Genomic DNA, 22,412 nt, shown 5'->3' on the forward strand with positions numbered 1-22,412 from the left:
TGATCCCCTTCAATATTAGCATGGATTACTTTTTAGTTTATTACTTATTGCAGTTACTTATGTTTCTTTCTCTATTAGGTAGGTGATCAACTTAAGAAAAAGACCTGTCTTATTCACCTGCTCAACCTCAGGAGGGAGCTCAGGCATTAAATATCAGGGGAACCTATCGTATGTACCTTTCCAATCAGCCCATAATTGCTTTAGGTATGCAAACCAAATACTCAACTTGCTAGAATTATTTTAATATGAGAGTAACAAGCTTTATGACTTAATTTGTATGATCTGTTGTTGTACTGAGGTCTTTGCTTCCATTTTAGGATACATTCAAAATAAGCCAAATGTTATTCGAAAAACGCTGATTTGTTGAGAGATGTACCTAATTTTCTCAGTGCATGGTTTCATTGTACTTAAAAGAAAAACTCAAAATTCTTTACCAAGGTCAAAATAATTTTTAAATAATTAAATCGCTCTTTCTTCCATTTTACTCACACCAGTTCTTGAACCTGCAATAACCCATAGCCAGTTCCCATTTAATCAGTAGGCATAAACCATTGTTAAAAATGAGATACTCTGCACAATTTGGCTTTTAGAAAAGCAAAATAAAATATCTGACACTACTGATGGTCAAGGCATCGTTCCTATACAGCTTGCTCTTCCCAAATATTTTGTAATCAGAGATCTGTGTTTTGAAAGCTCTTTGCAAAACTAAACACAGGGATCCTCAGGAGACCCTAGGCCAGGAAATGCTTTCAGCCGGGTCCCAATGTCACCCCTCAAAGCGTGGGACGGGAAAGGCCGGGCCACGGGAAATGGCTGAGGGCAGCCAAGGGCTGCAGGGGGCCGTCCCGCTCCGGGGCGAAGGCGGGGGCCCAGCCTCGTGGGGCCGGGAAGAGGCCCAGCTCTCCGCGGCGCCGGGATCGCGGCTCCCCAGCCCCTCCCAACCCGCGCAGCCCGAATCCGGATACCACGGGTGCGTCGGGGCGGCCCCTTCCGCTTCTTCCGGGCGCCGGGCACGGGCATGCATCTCCTGCGGGGACTGCGGCTCGCGGGGCTCGGTGCCCACGCAGGCCAGCTCGCCGCGGCCCGAGCTCAGGCCGCCCACGGCGGCCCCCGGCCCCGCGCCCCGCCCCCTGGGGCCCCGCCCCGCCCCGGCCTCCGCCTCCGCCTCCGCCTCCGTTGCGCGCCCAGCCCGGGGCCGCTGCGCCCGGCCGCCGCGGCTGCCGCCTGCAGGGACGCTCGACCCGCTAGCGCCGGCACCAGGGAGCGCCCCGAAGCGGGTGAGCCGGGGCTGCCCAGCGGCTGAGGGGGGCCGATCGGAGCCTGGGGGCGTGGGCCCCGCTCAGCGCTCGGCCTAGGGGAGGAGGGCCCGCTTCGCCCCGCGCCCCAAACACAGAGCTTGGGGCGTGCGCGACCCCACGCCCGCCCCGCGCGGATTCTCCTCTCCCTCCCGCTTAGCTCGGCGGAGCCGGGAGCCGCCGGCGTGATCGGTGCTGTTCGTAGCTAGGCGCCTTAGTGCATGCACTGTTGGTGCGACGGGGGCGATGGGGACCACCCCAAGTTTCCGTTGCGTTTCCCGTCTGACCTTGTGACCCTAGCACCCACTTCATAGCAACACACACCCTCCGGTGTTTGAGAGCAACACAGCACTCAGAGAGCTCCCCTTTTATCCTGTATCACAAACGTGCAAGACCTGGCCACAGAGTGTCGTTGAGGATCGTGTCCTAAGTGTTTGAAAAGGACCTTTTTAAACTGGCGCCAAATCTGTGGTAGGACCCAGAATCAGTTTCCAGCTGAAGTCTGCATTCTCTGTGAATTGAACTTGGTGCATGGAGCTCCCAATTAGAGAAAAGGTGCTGTTCTGTGAGCTCTTTGTACTAGTAAATACAGAGAGATAAAAAGCATTACAATGTTAATTGTATTATAGAATAGCTGTTAACTGGTGTAAGTACTTATGTTTACAGTTGTCGTGGGAATGAAATGATCAAGGCCTTGTGGGTGTGTTCAGAGAGCTTGAGTTTTTGAGATAGCTTATCTGGGCTCTTCCATACTCATATTAAAGTTTAAGATGTTTTTGGAGGTTACTGTTTCCTTACATTTCCCTTCAGATATTGTCTTCTTTCGTCCATTTCTCTCTAGATATTGGATTGTACTTTTACTTTTATGATGAAGAAACCAAAGCATGGAGGTCAAGTGACTTGTTGATTGTCTCACAGTTCTCAGCCTTTATCCAGATGAAAGATGTTACTATATTTACTAGCTAAGCCAGGACTAGCATGGATGGCTTGGACCCTTTCGGTTGGTTCTTGGGGGATATACCAAATGTGTCTATCTAGTAGAATGAAGAGAAGTCTTGCTTAATAAAGTCATGCTTTATTATCCAAATAGGAAGCTTGCATTTGTGTGACAAAGAGCAAACTGTCTGTCCTCCCCCAACCCCCAATTGGCCTGTCTACGATGAACTCATTTGCTGAAGTGCACATGTATTTGGATATTAGTTAGTGTATGGTTTTATAATGTATTTTAAGTGTATACATTGTTTTCTTACAAAATTAATATTAATTCTATTTAAAAACATTTGAATAGCAGAAAGTGGGAAAATACAAATACATTGAAGGCAACTATGTCAGCATGTAGATATTTATATCCTTTAGCCTTTTCTTACATAATTGTAATCATAGTATTATATTTGCTTTTTAAAAAGTCAGTATTTGGTATCAACTTTTTTTTTTTTTTTTTTTTTTTGGTTGTTGCAGTCTTCATAGCCATTACTCTTGTTGTCATTAGCATGAGTATGCTTGGTGTAACCATATCCCTATTAGGCACTTCAGCGGTTCCACTTTTTCTTTTTTGTTTAGACAAAGCTGTGAGGAATCTATGGCAGCATACTGTATAAGATAGATACCCAGATACAGCAGTAAGAAGAACATTTTCATGGCTCCTGATCTGTGGCCAGACTGCTTTCTGAAAGGATTATTTCCATTTACAGCGCTATAAACTGTGTCTATTAAGAGGCAGTGGTACATGTTGCTGGAAGGAGCAGGTTTGGCAGCAGAATGACTGGACTTAGATTCCAACCCCAGACCTGGCTGTAACCTTGGGCAAGTTACTTAATTGGCTAGTCTGTAAAAATCAGTAAAATAATAGCACCTCCCTGATAGCATGGCTGTGTGGCTGAAAGGCGTTACTGTCTGTAAAGTGCTACTGGCTGTGCTTGGCATATAGCACAGGCTCCATATTCGCTGTTGTTAGTAGTAGTAGTTTGCCAGTTTGACCTCATCTTTGTCTTATTAGTGCAGTTAGAAGCATTGCTTTTATTTGGACTTGTACAAAAGATGGAATTTTATTTGAAATATGGCTAGAACACATTTTAAGTACTCAGAACAATCAACTTATGGTTTAAGTGCTTTACTTTAAGGGTCAGCTATTTTAAGGCAGTTTTCCAAAAGCAAAATATTTACACCTTCTGTAAAAGAAAGTGTAGTTATGATGGATGTGTTTAAGTCATGTCTGCCAGCCTTTGCCTAACACTAAAGCTTAGAGAATTGGAGGAAGGCTTCTAGGTTGAGAAAAATTGCTCTATAAATGACCAGCAGTTCTTTCAAGAGTTACTTGGAAGTGGTATGGTCTTTTTCTTGAGTTAATAATTCATATCTACAAAAATGGTCTCAAGTATTCTGTAATTTAATGGAATAAAGTTTATATTTCACATTCTAGACTTGTTTATTTTGACATAACATTGCATTCAAGAGTATATATATATGTGTGTATATATATACATATATGTATACATATATGTATATATATATATTCTTTAATATGCTTTATTTAAAAAGATGGAGAATGACTCTAGCTGATTTGGCTCAGTGGATAGAGCATTGGCCTGTGGACTGAAGGGTCCCATGTTCCATTCTGGTCAAGGCCCCATATCTCGGTTGCAGGCGTGATCCCCGGCCCTGGTTGGGCCCCTGCAGGAGGCAACCAATCGATGTGACTCTGGAACATCGATATTTCTATCTCTGTCTCTTCTCCTCCCTTCTACTCTCTCTAAAAATCAGTGGAAAGAAGATGGAGAATGATGTTGAGCAAGTCATATTACGCTTCAGTACTTTTATGTTGTATAGGATAGTAGTACCTTTCCTTCATTCACCCTGTGGAAATGAGAATCTGTGATGTGCTGAAGCTGCCTTTAAACACCAGGAGTCATTTTCTCATGGGCACTGAGATATCTATATTGTAGTGTATCTTGAGTAATTTATCATCCGCTCCCAAATGTGTGCTTACCTTTATTCAGTCATTCAGTACAAACGTATCGATCACCTCCTGTGAACTGAACACTGTTGTAGGCATTGAGGAATCAAAGGAGAATAAGACAGGGCACTTAAGGAGCTTAGAGTAAGGCGACCACATTGATAGGGGTGTAATTATGAAAAGCTCCCTCTTTCACTTCCAAAAGTGTCTGGGTGTGGTTGGTAAACTATATAGTCCCTTTAGCTTAGAGTTTGTGAGAAAGACAGACCTGTGGACATCTAAAACCTGATGTTTGTGCTGCGACAGGAGGAAGCACTAGGTACCTGGAAGGAGACTGGATTACCTGACTTGGTGCTGAGTTGGGGATCAGGAAGGTTGTCATTGATAGTAAACATCTGATTTGAGTTTTTACCTTTAAATTGATTGTTCTCAACTGTTAACACAGTCTCTTTAGTCTGAGGTAGAAACAAAGAATGGAAGAGGTGAAGGGATTTCCTGGGGCAGTGTTTTTCAAACTTTCATTGCACATTAGACTCACCCTGCCAGGCTTTAAAAAAAAATACTGGAAGCCAGCCTGATCCCCAGAGATTGTGATTTAGTTGGCCTGGGGTGGGACCAGATACTGGTAATTTAAAAAACTTCCTTAGGTGATTCTAATGGGCAGCCAGGATTTAGAATTTTTCAACTGGGACAACCTTGTGCATATTCAGTTGCACAACTACTACTCTTTGTTGCTTGCTTTGCAGCTGTACGCTACATGGCCAGCGATGATCCTTCATGTGTGTTGTATGTGCCCAAAGGTAAAAGGTATTCATTTATCTATTAAAACTTTTATATTGCTCTATTAAAACTTTTGTTTAAGTATAAACTGTAGTTCTCAATGCAAACATAAAAATAGAAAGGAAACTGTTACTGGTTTTTACATACTTCAAATAGTTGTGAGCTTATGATTAGACTCATAGTAAATTGTAAGATCTTTTGCCTTTTAAAAAAAATATTTAGCCCAGCCAGCGTGGCTCAGTGGTTGAGCATCAACCTATGAACCAGGAGGTCACGGTTTGATTCCCCGTCAGGGCACATGCCTGGGTTGAGGACTCAATCCCCAGTGGAGGGTGCTGGAGTAGTCAATCAGTGATTATCTCCCATCATTGATATTTCTATCTCTCCTCTCTTCCTCTCTGAAATCAATAAAAATATATTAAAATTTTTTATTTATTTATTGAATTTAGAGAGAGGAAGGGAGAGAGAGAGAGTGTGTGAGAGAGAAACATCGATTTGTTATTCCACTTATTTATGCAGTCATTGGTTGATTATTGTATGTGCTCTGAAAGGGGATGGAACCTGCAATCTTGGGGTATTTGGATGACACTCTAACGGAGCTACCGGGACAGAGCAAGATCTTTTGCTTTTTAATCATTGAATTTCCAGAAAAGCATATTTAGAGTCAAATATTTTTTACTGAATTTCCAATGTTAATATAATAATGGAGAGGAAAGATTTAAAAGTCTTTATGGAAGAAAAAAATAAAGATCAGAACTTACACAAATGAGAATACATAGTGATAGTTGTTAAAAAGTAAACACGAAAAAGACTGACAAAACCTTGTTGGTTTGTTTTCAAAAAGTATGTGAAAAAGTATAGGTTTAGAATTAAGAAAATATAGCTATAAATGATCTCGAGGATTATTGATTAACTAAGTCTTCATCTTACCCTTATTTGAATACAGTTCTTCAGAAAATTATTAAAGTTGTTTAACAAAAATGCATTTATAAAAATGTAGACACATAATATGAATATAAGTAGTTTTACAATATATTTGGATACAAGTGGTATTATTTCTTAACATGTTAAAATTTCTTTTTTTAGTTCCAGTGGGCTTTATTGAGATAAATTACAAAAGTCAAGACTTTATCAACCCATCTTTTCTGAACTTTGTAACCTCAGCAGAGACTCTGGTCCACATGTGCACCTACAATCTAATACCCCCAAACAAAAACGAAGCCCCACTGGAACATTTGCCAATTAACAGAAAGCCAGTTGTCCCTTCCTCCACATGTTGGCAAAATTTTGAGTCCCCACTGTTCATTTCTCAGTGGAACTGGTCCCTTGTGGCTAGGGACAATGAAATTATACCCCATTTTCATTGAACAAAAATTTTCAGGTTTTAGTTTTGTTTCAAAAAAGGAATAGTGATTTTGTTTCCTCCAGGCACCCCTCTCCCATTGGTTAAAACACAGTAGCCTGTATCTTCATAACCCCAACCCTCCCCTTCCCTGCCCAGCATTTACAGCGAATTTAAATGCACTTCCTGTTGGAATCTGTCAGCTGTGGAGGGGCAGAGTCCAGTGCCAGGCTGGCTCCCACTGACCTATAGCCTTTGGACCCTTAACTCTTTACCCCAAAGATAAGTTTTTAGATCAGGAGTAGACTTTCTTTGGGAGTTTACTCTAACATGTTAATTCTTATTGAATTTAGTTAGTTGAGCTGTTTTACCTTAGCATATAAGTTAATTAAATTAAATGACATGTTTTTCTTTTTTGTGATATGCTAAAGAAGAAATAAATTCCAGTGAGTGTGAAAATATGTCGGGGAAAAAGAAAATGTCAGAAGAATTTGAAGCCAATGCTATGGATTCTCTGGTAGATATGCCACTTGCTACTATAGATATTAAAGATGATTGTGGAAGTAAGTACTTTATTTAAATAAATATTCAACTTAATGATATATTTTTTTTCCTTAATAGATTCACCTTACATACCTGTCATGTTTTTTAGTTTGGATTGCTAATTAATGGTTTTCTAGACTTAAAAGCTTCAATGGAGAGCCAATCATTAAGAGCTCTAATTTCCTAAGGTGGATGCCATCCAGGATGCTGTGGGAATACCTGGGTGAGGATGTGTGTGGGGAGGCGTATAACCTGGTTGTGGGCGTAAAGGGTGTTCTGGAAGGCTTCCCAGAGGTTTGGGAACAGTACAGGAGGCCTGGCCGCTAAGTACGGACTATCCAGGGTTCTTTCCTCTATGCTGTCTTGACCTTAACTGATCATCAGAATTTTCTATGGAGTGATATGAAATTACGGATTCCTCTTTCCCACCTCTGTGTCAGGTGGAACCTCTTTGTTTTATTTTTAAACATCCCATGTGATTCTGATGCTCAGCCAGTCTCAGAAGCCACACTGTCACACTGTCTTTGCATACAGGAAACCTGGTTTATATTTTGGGGAGATATAAGGAGTGAGGAATGCTTAGAATGTATGAAATCTCTGATACCTTATTAGTCAGTGTCTCCTATTCCATAATCCAAAGAAAGGGAAGGAGGAAGAGGTGTTTGCTCCGTCAGGACATGGGATTCCCGTCTTTTCCTTTACAGCCGGCCTGTAGGGAACAGCTTTTGTGGTTTTCATGGCTGTCAGAGAAACCTTCATTTGAAGAATTAGAGTGTGTGCCTGGTAAGTAGGAGAAGATACCTTTTGGAAATGAGAGGCAAGAATTGCAATGACGTAATCATGTTTTCCTCTTCATTCCCTACTTTTTGAACAATAAAATGAATATATCTAAAAATTACAGTCACTTCTTTCTGATTTCATTATTCTAAGTTGGATACACAATAAAGACGAAAGCTCCTGAATAATCATGCCTATGTGCTGTGCCCATCCACTCTTCTCCCCTCTGCTCCCTGTTGCAGTCTCTGAATCAGTCCCATCCAAGTGCTCATAGGTTAGACTGGAGCAAGAAGTGAAACTCGTTCACGGTTTCAGCTATCGGTACTTTTTATACAGATCTAATCTATACGAAACAAACTGCTTCTACTAGAGATTGAGAGTGATACCTCCAGAATCCCAGAACGCATCTAGTATTTCTATAGCTCCACTGTATTCTTATGTCTTCACCGGTGAGGAGAAACTGGCCACTGGGGCCAGAAAGAAGGAAAGAGATGTGCCAGCGATTCTGCAATGCATTCCTGCTCTGAGGTACAGCTGCTTCCTCAGAGGATGGGCATTGGGAAGATTGGCCAATGCCCATCCGAATAGGGATCTTTTCTCTCTAGTATATGGTGTATTTATTACCAAGGAAATGATCTCATCCAGGTAAGTTAGGGTCACCCCATGGAAGTCCATTTTTAGGCACAGAGTATTACAGCCACTTTTTGATAGCTCAGACTTTGTGAGTTAAACGTCTTTGTGGGTTAGTCTAGACCCCAGACCACCATGTATAATATTACTTTTGTGGGAAGATTGAGTTCAAACTCGCAACTTACACACAGTCAGTGTGGTGTAATGAGAGAGACAGAAAACTTGTGTTTTAGGTTTTGGTTATTTTCTACTTGCATGACATTGGGCACAACGTCCAGTTTGTGAGCTGGACTTCTTCAACTGTGAAATACAATTTTCTCCTGTTTACCTCACACGGTGTTGCTGTTACAGCTCAAAAGAGGTAATGTGTGGAAGAAGGCAATTAAAAATGTAAAATATTTATAAATGCTATGTGTTAAACCTTTGAGACATATCCTTTAGTTCTTTGTCCGCTCATTTTTATAATAGCATTTACTAAAACACTAAGGAACAACTAGTAAAATTCTTTGCAAACCAGAAACGAACTCGTTTTTGTGAAGAGAGATTTGTATAGAAATACATAAAAATTGGGATTTTTATTGTCAACCCTTAAACCTGAAGATAGATACAGTTACAGTGTTTGTGTCCAGAACACAGAATAATTAGTTGGTAGCTTGAAATGATTTGGGGCTTTCTCTCGCATTTGGTAACATGGAAATTGAATCAGTTGAATGGCTCTGTGGTAGACAACAACCTCAAAATGCTCAAGTAGCTGGTTGTTGCCTTTGGTTCTCTCAGTTTCCTTTGGTGGGTGGAAATTGTGAGCTAACTGCCAAGAAATTCTTGCTGGTTGAAACCCTGGCAGAGCGATGGGGAAAATAGTGCTCACAAGAACACCGTGGGAAGGGGAATCCTTGCCAGTAAGAAAACTCCTCCCCAAATGTTTGATCCGAGTGTCTCAGTTGTCCACTGTGCTACCTTCAGTGTGGGTGCCGTGTCATTAGGTGTCATGCAGCCTCGTTGGCTGCAATGAGTCTTTACATTTTTTTTTTTGGCTTTGTTTTGGAGAAGAGACTATTTTACTAGGATTATATGTTAGACTATGAAATGTATTAGAATATTACGTTAGAATTAAATGTAAAATATATTTGTTACATTTATTAGGATATAAATATATATTACAAATAAAATACTCAAATGTATATAGAAAAGAGAATTATAGAAATATGTAGGAAGCCTTACAACCTGAGCCACACCTCTGGCTTTACAGGATGGACATGTCCTGGGAGAAAATGCAGCATCAGTGAGTTGTTGGCCTGGGCCTGGATGGGTCTGTTCGCTTACTGGGGGAAGTGTCATTGATCAATAGGTTATACCTCTCCCCCCCCCCCCCCCCCCCCCCCCAGTAAACCACCCAGAAAATGGGGTTGCTGCTTGTTCTGCTTCTGAAAGCTGAATGGGAGGATGCAAGGGAGAGCCATCCTGTTGTGGACAGGAATGGCTTCGTGTGCTTCCCATAAAGTATAAATTTGTGGAGGACTTTAGTTTATTGGACTCTGTCCCCTTAAGAGAATCGCAGCCTTTAACTATCAAGCCATATGTAATCAAGATTCAAGATAAAATATTTGAGTGAGTTTTTTTTTTGTTTTGTTTTTTAGCAACATGTCTTTCCTCATTGTGGAATTTAGTTCTCCTCATATTGAAATGATTACAGTCCTTATTTTACCTCACACAGAATTCTCACCTTGTAGTTATTGGAGATTTCAGAGATGTGGGAAATTATCATTTTGTTACTTATTATCTAATACCGTTAAGTTGTATTTTTAAAAATACTTCAACTCTTAAGTATTTTAATATATCAATTGAAACTTACCGTAGCTGAAAAAAATTTTTTATAGAAAAATGATGTATCAAATAAGGTTGAATCGCTATCCCCGTTATAGTAAGTGATTATCCTGAATTGTTTTTTTTAAAAGGTAAGTTATGTTCTGTTTCCTTTCTATAACTGATTGGGGAAGCATAGTCCAAATTTTATTTTGAAAGGCTTTAAGTAAATATTTGGCCCAAATGATACAAAGGGTTGATATCTTCCTCTCCTCCCTTAAAACACACACACACACACACACACACACACACACACACACACACGAAAACAAAAATTAGAAAAGCCTAATAGATACATTAATTCATTGAACACATAATTATTGAATGCCTGCTATGTACCAGGTACTATTATTGGTGCTGGGCAAAGGTTGTAGAAGATAAAATTCAGTTAGTAGACAAATGTATGGAGAGTTATTCAATTCATAAGTATCAAAGGGTGCACATTAAAATACGATTATAACCTATCAGATTGGCAATTTATTTTTAAAATAGTACTCAATGATTATAGTGTTGTGTCTGCATTGCTTCTGACAATGTATAGTTGTAGTTGTTTTCTGTTCCTATCCTATGCATGAACATTGCTAGATATTACATGAGTACTTTGTTCATTGTATTTTCCTATGGACTAAATAAAAAGAGTAGTAGCAAATTATATTTTGGAACTTAGATTATGATTTCAAAGTTAGAAATAAAATGAAGTTCAGTAAGGAAAAAAGGGATTTTATATTCTGGCCATGCAAATAAACTTTACAGCAAAAAGACAAAGATGGGTAAAGAGGAAAAAATAGATACTGGGTTCAGTAGGTAAGTTGACTGTAAATCAGCAGGACTCTCTGAATTAAAAATAAAACAGATATATTACAAGGGTAAATAAAATCAGTATAGCAAAAAATACTCATAGATATATCTCCTTTTTTACCCAGCTGTCATCAGATAATTTAAAATTTTGCCCTGGCTGTGATGCCTACCAAAAGAAAATTTTAGCTAATCCAGTTCAAATGAAAGTTAGATAGTTATTGGTAAGATTATAGAAAGCTAAGGGAATTTAGAGAAATGTTGTACTTATTTTTACCAAAAATTGGTGTTTTTTTTTGCTACGTCATTCTCATGATGCCAGAATTGTTAGAGTTGTGATACATTACAACTAAGAGTATTACCTTCAGATAAAAAAAAGAGTATTACATTCAGAGATTATGGTTTTTCTTCTCAGTATGTCTGCAAAATAGTCTTATGGAATGTTTGAAATGCAAAGGAAGTTGCTACAGACAGGAGGACAGTTTAGTTTTAAACAGATAAGTTATAAAACAACTTAAAATGCTGAAAGCTTCAGTGGCCTTTCAAATACCATGTCTGTTTCCCTTCTTCTTATTCATATTTTGTAAAATATAGCAAAAATGTTTCTGTGTCTTATGTTCACAGTAAGAAATAATTACACTTTACATTTCTACCCAATACATATGTGTATACAAAAAGCTCAAATTTCATGAAGCCATACTTAAACTTACCATAAGCAATGTACTGTCTATACTAATTCGATTCCATTCCTTTTCATTCCATTCCAGTTTTTAAAAAGTACCTTTTTATTATTTTCTAAGATGATTTCATAACCCGCGAATAGGCTGATACTTGCAATTTGAAAAGATAAAAACTAGACTATAGGTTTAGGATTCTCTTTCTACTATGTTAATTTTAGTTTGAACACCATTCTTTATTTAACTTTACCACTAAATGGTCTAATGGTACAGCTGTTAACAGTACCTTTATCACAGATCATAGGAAATTATAACTAACCCTAGATAGAGATTATCTGTCCCTCCTCTGCCTCTGAGGTGTGTGTGTGTGTGTGTGTGTGTGTGTGTGTGTGTACTTTCAAGCATAGTAAAAAATATTACAATGAGTCTCATGTTCATTACTTCTTTATCACTGGGTTATTTTGAAGTAAATTGCAGATGTATAATTTTTATCTGTAAAAACTAGTGTGCATCTTTGAAAGATATTCTTTTTAAAAAAATACCCAAAACAACCTTACCATACTAACAAATAACAGTAATTCCTTATGTCATCAAATGTCAGCATTCACATTTCTCTGTCGTAATTTTTTAAAAACTGGTTTGAATTAGTAACCAAAGTGTATGATTATATTTGATTGATACATCTCTTTTATCTCTTTTCATCTATAGATCTTTGTGTGTATGTGTGTGTATGAGTGTGTATGTTTATTGTTGAAGAAGTCAGGTTGTATAGAAGTACCCTATTACGGTCATTTAACATCTTTCTCTGTCCTTGATATTTACAGTTAACTGGTAGTTATATTAGGATGCTTTTTCAAGTTTTGGAATAAAAATGCTGCAAAAACGTTTTGAATTTACTATTGTGTGACATCAGGAGACATTTTTAAATGGTTATATTTTAACTATTTTGCATTTATGAGCTGAAAATTTCTATAAAGAAGGACTTTACCTTAATTAACTTACTTCTCTTATGACTATTTGGTCATAAAGAAAGACTGGATAAATGCGTGATTTATTTTTCCACTTTATCATCAGATTTTTAGAATAACAGTTCTTTAGACTCCTCCAAAGGTGACCTGTAAGTTTTTGGTTTTAATTTTTCTTTTGTTTATTATCTTGGACTGATGGTTTTAAACTTATTTGATGTTTAAATAACATCATTGAAGTTATTATTCCATTTGATGCTCAATTTGTTTAATCTTTGGCCAAAGTCGGGAACTTTCAGATATGCTCCAGAGACTTCTGACATGGTCCAGGAGTCTTTGATTTCCAAGCTCCTCTGATACACTTTGTGCCCCAGACCTAGAATCAGCTATATCTCCAAGGGCTGGCCAGATTTCAGGTTCTCAGATAAAGAAATGAAGTGACTTGACAGGAAGATGCTTGTTGGAAGACTAGTTTTGTGTGTAATAGTAACTACTTAGGCAGAACTGAAATAGAGAAGTAGTTTGATCCAGTAGAAAGTATTCCAGGAGAGTTGAGGTCTAAATACCACACTCAACTCTGTGATACTGAGCAGTTTTTAAAGGGTTTTCTGCTCTTGTTTCATCATATGTGAAATGAGAGGCTTAGTAAGATCAGGGTTGTGTAGACACATGGGAATTATGCTATTGGTTCAGCTCAGACTTTTGCCAGTCTTTCTCAAGGCATTGGGGCAGGTGGTCACTGTGGTCGATTAGAATTGATCCAAAGATGAAACCAACCAATGGGATTAAATGTAATTAGGGTGGTTCTTCCCTCCCACTTCTTTCCAAAAGCATACCTTAGAAAATATATTAGTATTTTTACAAAGTCTGTACGAGACACTCCAATTTGAACAGTAAGCTACTGTTCAGGGAGACACAGCCTGTAAACTCACTTAATGGTAGTTTTGCATGCATATAGAAGCCCCAGGTAGAGTCTGTAAAAAAAAAAGAAAACAATTTCAGACTGATTTGGTGGATTATTTCTGGGGCATAGCTTCATAATTAGAATTGTTGAATGTTATTATAAATTCGTCTTTCAAATATGACTTTAAAAAGAAGTGCGTTGAGTGCTTCTGAAATTATCTACAGTCAAGGACCAGTTTTGTTTTGTTTTTAATTCCTACTTGTTGCCCACTGATACTTTTGTAAAAGGCAATAAAAATGAATTACTAGAAAAATGTTTTAAAAATGACCAACAGAATAGAAACCAAAATTCAATAGACAAAATTCCTTTGCCTAAGTGCTATGAGTGTTTCTAAAGTAGTCTCTTAATTTTTACAACAAATAGCTTGTAATGTGACATTGGCCGCAAACCAAACTTTGAGGGGCACTGCTACAAGTAGTCACACATACTGAGCCATACAGGATGGATGAAAAAATAATGTTTCCTCGTGTCATGAATATTGTGGCACAGAGGGGAGAATGGTGGTTGGTCATGCTTTAGAACAGAGGTTAGTACACTGGCCCACTGGCTGGCTGCTATGTGAAAGTTTTACTGGAACACAGCTGCACCTATTCATCTGTGTTTTGTCTACAACAGACTTGGGTAGTTTTGACTGAGACCATATGATATGCAAAGCCTAAAATACTTACTCTGAGCTCCTTTGTGGGAGAGTTTGCCAGCTCCTGCTTTGGATTTGAAAATAACAGTTGTGAATGATTGCTACTTATATAGTGTTTGTTTCCTATATTAACTTTGTTTTAATACATTGGGTATATTATTGTTTGATTTTTATCTTCTAGTCATTGATGTACCTCAAGTAAATTTGGAAAGAAGTGAAGAAAATGAATATAAAGATCAAATAAAGAAGAAGAAAAAGAAGTACAAAGACTATCAACCAAACTATTTCCTATCCATTCCAATCACCAACAAAGAGGTGCTATATTTTTACAAACTATTTTTAAAGTTCTAAATTATATTTAAAGTACACTAAATACTTACTTGTAAGTCCATTTGCTCTCAGCTTATAGGAGTCTTTGGTGGCATGTTAGCTAGGCCTTACAGGGAATATTTGTATTTAAATGGAATATATTTAAAAAATAATTTTGAAAAATAATTATTTCAACCATCATGTTTAAACAATTTTGCAAAAGCCACTTGAAAAAGTATTGCTAAATGGCATGTCATGGTCCTTTCTAAGCATTTGGTCACCACAACAGAGGAAACTTTCAGGAGCTGAGAGCAGTGACCAGGTAGAAAGAGGAATTCTGAAATCTTTGCTGGGAAAGTAAACTGGGATTTCTTGCTGCTTAGTCCTGTTTATGGTAATGATGATTGCAACATAATTTCTTTAAAAGTTACTCATTGTCATATCAACTTAATATTACATGACAGACTTGGTAGAAATCTATTAAAAATCTGAAAAATTAATGTGGTATGAATAATAGGAAATCAGATCAGCGTATTAGCCCACATTAAGAAACCCTCATATATGTGGCTGAGAAAGCAAACTACAGTCTCTAATTAAAACTGCTAGAGTAGCGGGCTGGAAGAGGTTATGGGGAGGAAAAGAGGGCCTATGTAATACTTTAAACAGTAAATATTTTAAATTTAAAAAACAACAACAACTGCTAGAGCAGTGAGGTAGGAATTGAAATGCCTTACAAAACAACGCCTGACTTGGAAGATTGACTGTGTTTACGTCTTGACCCAATTTTAAGAGCCAGAACTGAATTTCTCTTTGATTGTGGGTTTTAATCTCTTCCTACTGGGCACTTTCAGGTTGCTTTTCCCCTTATTTAACTAAAATGTTTCTAGGCAATGCTAATGAACCTTTAAAAATAAAACAAAATTGAAATCAAAGAAATAAATATAAGAAAAAAATTCTCTTGGGGGACATTCTAGGAAATATCTAGTCTTTGAGATAAGCTTTAGCCAGGGAAAGAAGACAAATAAAAAGATAAATTGTATTCCTAACAATACAAGATCGTAGAATCATATTCTGATTTCACTGGTACATACTGGGGGGTTAATAGTAAAATAGTTCTTAAAAGTGTTTAGTTTAATGTAACAAACAATTATATATACTAGAGGCCTGATGCATGAAATTCGTGCAAGAGTAGGCCTTCCTTCCTGCACTGCTGGCACCGGCTTCCCTCCAGCCACCAGCAGGCACCCGGGACCCTGGCTTCCCTTGTAGCCCTGGCTTCATCTGATAGGTCGTCCAGAAGGATGTCTGGTCTAATTAGTATATTATGCTTTTATTATTATAGATTTAAAAATACTTCCCGGCTGTTGTGGCTGGGTGGTTGAGCATTGACCTATGAACCAGGAGGTGAAGGTTCGATTTGCAGTCAAGGGCACATGCCTGTGTTGTGGGTTTGATACTGAATGGGGGCATGCAGGAGGAGCCTCTCCATGATTCTCTCTCATCACTGATGTTTTGGTATCTCTCTCCCTCTTCCTTCCTCTCTGAAATCAATAAAAATATATATTTTAAAAAATAAAATACTTGTGAGTTATTTGGAAAGGTTTTCTTTGAAATAAAGCATCATGTGTACATATGGGAATTTGAAGAGAGTAGGACATCAAAGGTGATGCTCTAATGGAGCAGTCAGACCAAAGCCAGGTCCTAAAGAAACTGTGAAGTAGAAGGGTCTTTCTTCCCAAGGACCTGTGGTTTATGATGGGAAGAGACTTCAGTTTCCTTATTTTGGTTTGTTGGTTGGAGAGTATTCCACTATAGAGTCAATTAGTATAAAAATTGTTAAAAACTTCATAAATTACTTTCATTAGGCCCTTCATTTTATCTTCCTCCATTCCTCTACTTTGTTTGAATAGCAGTTCTGTATCATCCTTCACTCATGCCTTCCCCCTAACCCTAATCCTGACCCTGACCCTGACCCTGACCCTAACCCTACCAGTTCTGGTTTCTCACCTCTTCCAGCCAAGATCGGTGGAGTGATCGGTGGTGGGAAAAGGCAGATGGGGAAGGGAACTGAGAGGAAAGCTGGTAGAGAAAGTCTTTTCTTCACCTCTTAGTTCAGGATTTGGATCTCCAAGGTGACGGGAGGAAAGGGGATGGGAGAACTGTCTGCAAACCTTAGTTTTCACTGAGCAGCTTTTGTTTCTGCCTCACAACTTCTGGGATGTTGTATAGAAAGTGACAAGAGTACAAGCTTTGGAGTCTGACAGACCTTGTTCAAATACCAGCTGGGTCACAAACTCCACTTATGGATGTAGGTCAGGTTACTGAATTTCCGTAGTTTCAGTTTCTTCAGGTGTAAAATGGAGTTGATAATGACTATTTTCTAAACCCAAATCCGGACATGTTACCTCCCTGCCTATACATTTCAGTATTTTCCGAGTGACGTTAGGGTAAAGGCAAAGCCTTTACCATATTCCATGAGATTCTGCATGGTCTGACCTCCACGTCAGGCCTCCTTCCTTCTGCTGGAGCCCCCTCTGGCCTTCTGGGAGCTCGCCGGCTTCCCTCTGCCCTAGGGAAAGCTTCTCTGGCGGGGAGTTTTCTTTCCTCTCTGGGTTTGTGACAGCCAAAATCTCAGCTCAAGCCTCTTCACTGTGACCACCCTGACTAGGTCAATCTTCCCCTTTCCCCGAAAGACTTGAAAGTCTTTCCTTTTGTCATTTGTCATCCTTGCAATTTGACACTTGTTAGTCTTCTTACCGAGTTTTTCAGCCCATCCCCAGTACCTACAACAGTGCTTGGCCAAGAGGAAACACAAAATAATGTCATTTCAGGGGCAAAAGATGTGTTTCTGGCATACTAAGTTACAACCAGAACATTACAAATAATAAATAGAGTGTTATAAATGTTGATTTTATAATATAGGCTCAACAGCAGTTGTTTGTCTTTGAGGGGCTAGGGTAACTTGTCATAGTGGGGAATACAGATTTAAAGTGACCTCAAAACCAAATATTTTAATAATGTAATAAGTCTCTCAAGAGACTTATTTGTAGGCAACAGAAAGCTTCATATTAAATATGGGTTTTAGAGGTAAGAATGGGACTTTAGGAGGTACATTTTCTATCTTTTGTATGAACACCTTTTTTGTTTGTTTTCAAGTATCTAATGTTAATTTTCTTTTTAAACTACTTATGAGCTTTTGTGGGCAGGCCTGGGAAAGGGAGCAGCATTTATAACATTGTTTCAATGGGAGACTGTACTCCAAATTTCAATTAAGTGACCTGCAAACAAGCTTTGGGAAGCTAGCACATTCACAATGAGTTGCTCTACTTTTGGTCTCTACTTGTTGGCATCTAGTTTTAAAGAAAACAGTTTTCAGACTTACATGGGTCTTTGATTTTTAAACATGTTCTTAGATGTTTTGAATTCTTTATTAGTGGAAAATCATGATTTCATATTTTTAAATAATGGAACTGGAAAGTGAATTAGAATGACTGCATAAAAATATCCTAATTTTAAGTATATGAAAGTATGTATTTCACCATTACCGGTAATTACTTTGCTCAAATATGAAAATGAAGAAGGAAACAATTTTATGGAGCTATAATAAATCTTAAATCTTTCTTAACTGACTAGATTTTATATGCTCTCTTATGAGAATTAACAATTTAAGGCAAATCAGTATTGGAAATGTAAGGGAACAATCAGAAGATTGAATTAGGAATGTATTAATTTCTTTGTAAGACAGTTTTTCTATACTAGTACAAAAGTATGATTTTTTTAGAGGCTTAAAAAGGCATTTGTTACATTTAATTCTGTATTTCATCATTTTGGTCAGGAAAATATGCAAGTAGATTTGCGCATTCAGTTTCTGGGAAATGTAATTGTGAAAGTATTTGATATGATCATGCATGTGAAGCACTTGGTAGATATAAAAAATTCTCCTATTTGAGGATAATTTCTTGTTTTACTTCAGTTATTACTAAATCATCAACTTTTTTGAGTTGTTTTTCATGGTTATAGATAAGCAAGAAAAATGAGAGTATTTAGCTTTGAAGAAAAGCTAGGTAGCAATGTAATATGCTTACACGCCCTCTTGCACACTTACTTTAAGGCCTTTTCTTTGAACTCATAATATGCTTTGACTCAATTAGAAAGCTTAAAAGATATAACAATTAATGTCCTCATTGTGTTGTTTTCAATGCAATATGGCTTAGTGGTGAGGTTTAGCAGATGGGTGTCTGATTTATTCTCTAAACAACCAGAAATTACTCAGTGAGTGAAATATTTAAGAATTTAATAAAGCTGTTTATTTTTAAAGGTTTCTTTCAATGTTATATTTAAATATGACTCTATAGTACTAGATCATTAATATGTGCATTGTGCAGTATTGCCAATGGCTGCAGGTTATGGTAAAAGATAGGCTTTAATGAATTTATGAATTTTAAATAATGACTATAAAAATTAGTTTCCTTTGGCCTTTAATGACATTGGTACTGGTTCTAATAGCATATAGACAAGACTTCAGAGTCTTGAAGTATTTTTCCTTTTTATCCTTTAAGAATGTAATTAGGAATAGAATGTATTTTAAAAACTGTTAAGATGATATCAAGGAATATATAAATTAATCTGTCCCATCAAAGAATAATCAGACATATGTTACTTGATTAGATTAACTTTAGAATTTTCATAGGTTTGATGTTAATCCTGCATTTTAAGTACTGTGTGACTTCAGAGAAATGGTCTTCAAAGTGTTTTACAGTTTTTAATTAGCGACTTTACAAGCTACTGGATTCAAAGATATGAATGGTCTAAAACTGTTTTACCATGTATGGCATTGCACTAAAATGTAGAATATACAAATGAATGGAATTTGAGTATTGTCCTGAATTTATATATAATTAGTATTTGAGCTTAGAATGAAAACTAAGTTTTTAAGACTAAGAAACTGCAAATACTGTACTCACTGGATGCAAGTAGCAAACCTTCAGTTGTGACAATCAAAATGTGGCCAGGCATTGCCAAATGTCCCCTGGGAGGCAAAATTGCCCAAGGAATAGAACCACTGATTTTAATAACATTGCAATGTTGCAAACCTTATGTGTTAGGCAAGTGGTATAAAGTTTACAAAGTAGTTCATCGACTATGTAGCTTATCTACTGTGATCTTTAACATAACTTTATAAGTTTGGCAATACACATTTTATTATTCTTATTTTGCAAGGGGAGAAACCAAGACATAGTGAAACCAGGTGACTTGTAGGGGGTTACACTTGTGGTAGGCCTGGGGTTAAAATCCAGGTTTTTTGAGCCATGTCCAGCACCCCCCACTTACATCTCTCTGTATTATATAGCAAAGTTCTCATCCTAAATCACCTTCTCATTATCAGTTAAACCAGAATTACCAATTGTACCAGCTAAGATTAGAAGATGTAATTATATTGTTTTGAGGTCTGACGTTGTTGAGCACCTGTTTAGGCCCCTTCCATAGGAACCCGGACCTTCTTGAGCTGCTTCATTATTCCCAAAAGCCAATGTCAGCACTTCATTGCACTGGGGAAAACTCTCAAAATTCAAATTTAAAATTTAATATAAACTTACACTAAAGGCTTTGTTTTGAGAGGGGGAGTGTGTTGTCCCATTACACAGTATCCAGTGAGATTCCCCAACCTTCCTTTAAATGTCTTTTTCCCCTCGATGTTTCATTTCTTAAGTCAGTACCCACATCTTTGACCCTCTCCTTGCCTTCTTGAAAACAAATTCCGTGTAACTCTTTCTCCATTGCTCTCAGCTACATCTCCTCCTCCACACTCTTCTTGGTCTTCCCTGCAGTGCCTCCCTCATCTTTTCCCACGCACTGCAATTTACCCTTTTCTCAAGTTCCTGTGCTGCTTTGGGTATATGATTGTAAAGGGATTTTTTTTTAACTTGTTCAACTTCTTTTAGTAGAAATGATACCAATATGTGCCTCATAGGATTGTAGAGAGGCTTCAGTGAACTGATATGTGTAAAGAGCTTACTATAGTGCCTAGAACCTAGTGGCCAAAAAATGAAGGTTAGTTCCTGGTGTCATTGGTTAAATGTTGTTTTTATTATTATGACCAGGCACTGTGGTAAGGTGGTGGGGTAGAAGAAATAGGTATTGCCCTGGAGGAGTTCATAATTCAGTTTTATCAGTGTAGTGTAGAGGAAACTGTGGCTCTGTAAGATCTGTGTGTACGGTTACATTACGTTATTAACAGGCCATCGATATTCTTTTATTGGGTGTCACACAAAGACATCTAGCGTAGGAAAAGATCATGGTAGGTGTTACTGTGTAAATTCCTACCAGGGAAGCGCTGTTTCCTGTGTTTCGGTCCTCCAGATGGCAAGGAATAGAGAAACGCTGAGGTTCGTTTGGGTGGCGTGCATTTATTGTAAAGATACTGGAGCAGTCACATCCCAGGACACATCCCGGGATTTGCCCAGCCACATTCCTCAGATAATGGGAGCATTGTTCAGGATAAAGCAGCTACTCTGGTATCAAGAACAGTCTGCTGTGCTCCTGATTCAGTGTTTTCTTATCTCTGCTGTCTTTTTCCTGACTCTGCTTCTGTTGCCAGCCCTTCGCCTTTTCTCTCTGACTAATGCTGCTGCCTCAGGGCTTCTGTGTGCTCTCTTTCTCAGGGTCGTGCTCAGTTTGCTGTTTTATGTGTGAACTATTTTCCAGTACACTCACACTAAGAAGTTGACTAGAGTTGGATCTAACTGGAAAGGAGGAGGGTAGGTAGTGAGAGGGGGAAGGCTGGTAAAGGACCTGGGGTTTTGTCTGGATGCAAATTGTAAGGGCTTTTCTAATATACGTGTTGGGACTTCTTTGCCACTCTCCCTCCTCCCATGCCTGGAAGGATGACAGGAGTCATCCATATTGAAATTGTTGCTGTTTTAAAAATCTTAAAGCCATGAAGAATGGGTTCTTACATACATTCACTAGGGGATTAATAAATATGACTCCCAACAGAAATGGACTGTTGTATGATGGCTTGATCTTCCTGTGCAAAAATAAAACTTTTAAAAAGGAAAGATCCTTATTATAGTAAATCACACTGTATATTCAAGGACAAGTTTCTGAAGAGATGCATGGCCATTGAAAGATTTTCTGCTCAACTAGTGACCCGATCTGTAAAGTAATGGTGTTAGGCTCGATATTCTTAAAATGGATAAGCATTGTATAATTTGAAAAACTTATGCATCCTATTAAGCTTTCCAAATCACCTATTAGGACATTTGAGAGCAAGTAAGACAATTCAGTTTTGTTTGGTTGAAGAATCTTGACATTTCTAATTTTGGTGGTTGCTTATGTTTCTTCTTGATTTACACTTTGCCATAAGGAAATTTTGCTTACCTAATCTCTATTTTATGTGTCTGTGTGTGGATTAGATTACAAAAGGAATTAAGATCCTGCAGAATGCAGTAATACAACAAGATAAGCGCCTGGCCAAGGCAATGACCGGTGATGGCTCCTTTCATGTCACCCTGTTGGTGATGCAGTTAAATGACGATGAAGTAAACATGTGAGTAATGTGTCTTTCTTGCAGATTGTTTTTCATATTATTACTTTAATATGAATAAACATAGCAGAACCCAAAAGGCATTTAAATTCTAAAGAAGTATTCTTTAATTTATTCCAATCAGAAGTCCATGTACCGAATTAACTGTGTAAATATTCTTTAAAGTCTAATCTAGACTTTAAAGCTCTGTTTTTGTTATCCAGTGGTACCCCTTGACAATGCAGTTTTTTTGCCCATGTTAGTTATATAAGCCCTCTGGAGTCTGACCATTTAGGTTAGGATTCTAGATAAAGACTCTGGAACACACTATGGCACAACCACCTCTTAAAAGATGTC

The 22,412-nt window shown here is 38.1% G+C and overlaps 1 protein-coding gene across 5 annotated transcripts in view; it reads left to right on the plus strand.

Annotated features, from left to right (window-relative positions):
• The first annotated feature begins 1,013 nt into the window (after positions 1-1,013).
• AKAP7 (A-kinase anchoring protein 7) overlaps positions 1,014-22,412 on the plus strand; it is an 81,817-nt gene continuing 60,418 nt past the window's right edge. For 2 of the 5 annotated variants that reach the window (XM_079780898.1, XM_079780900.1), the window contains exons 1-5: positions 1,014-1,277; positions 4,995-5,048; positions 6,802-6,933; positions 14,403-14,536; positions 21,946-22,079. In XM_079780898.1, the coding sequence (XP_079637024.1) occupies positions 1,019-1,277; positions 4,995-5,048; positions 6,802-6,933; positions 14,403-14,536; positions 21,946-22,079 (713 nt within the window). In that variant the 5' untranslated portion in view covers positions 1,014-1,018. Of the gene's footprint in view, positions 1,278-4,994; positions 5,056-6,801; positions 6,934-14,402; positions 14,537-21,945; positions 22,080-22,412 lie in introns of all 5 variants that reach the window. The other 3 variants (XM_079780899.1, XM_079780901.1, XM_079780902.1) reach the window with 3 other exon arrangements.

Source organism: Cnephaeus nilssonii (assembly GCF_951640355.1).
Source record: "Cnephaeus nilssonii genome assembly, chromosome: 9".
NCBI classification, from domain to species: Eukaryota; Metazoa; Chordata; class Mammalia; order Chiroptera; family Vespertilionidae; genus Cnephaeus; species Cnephaeus nilssonii.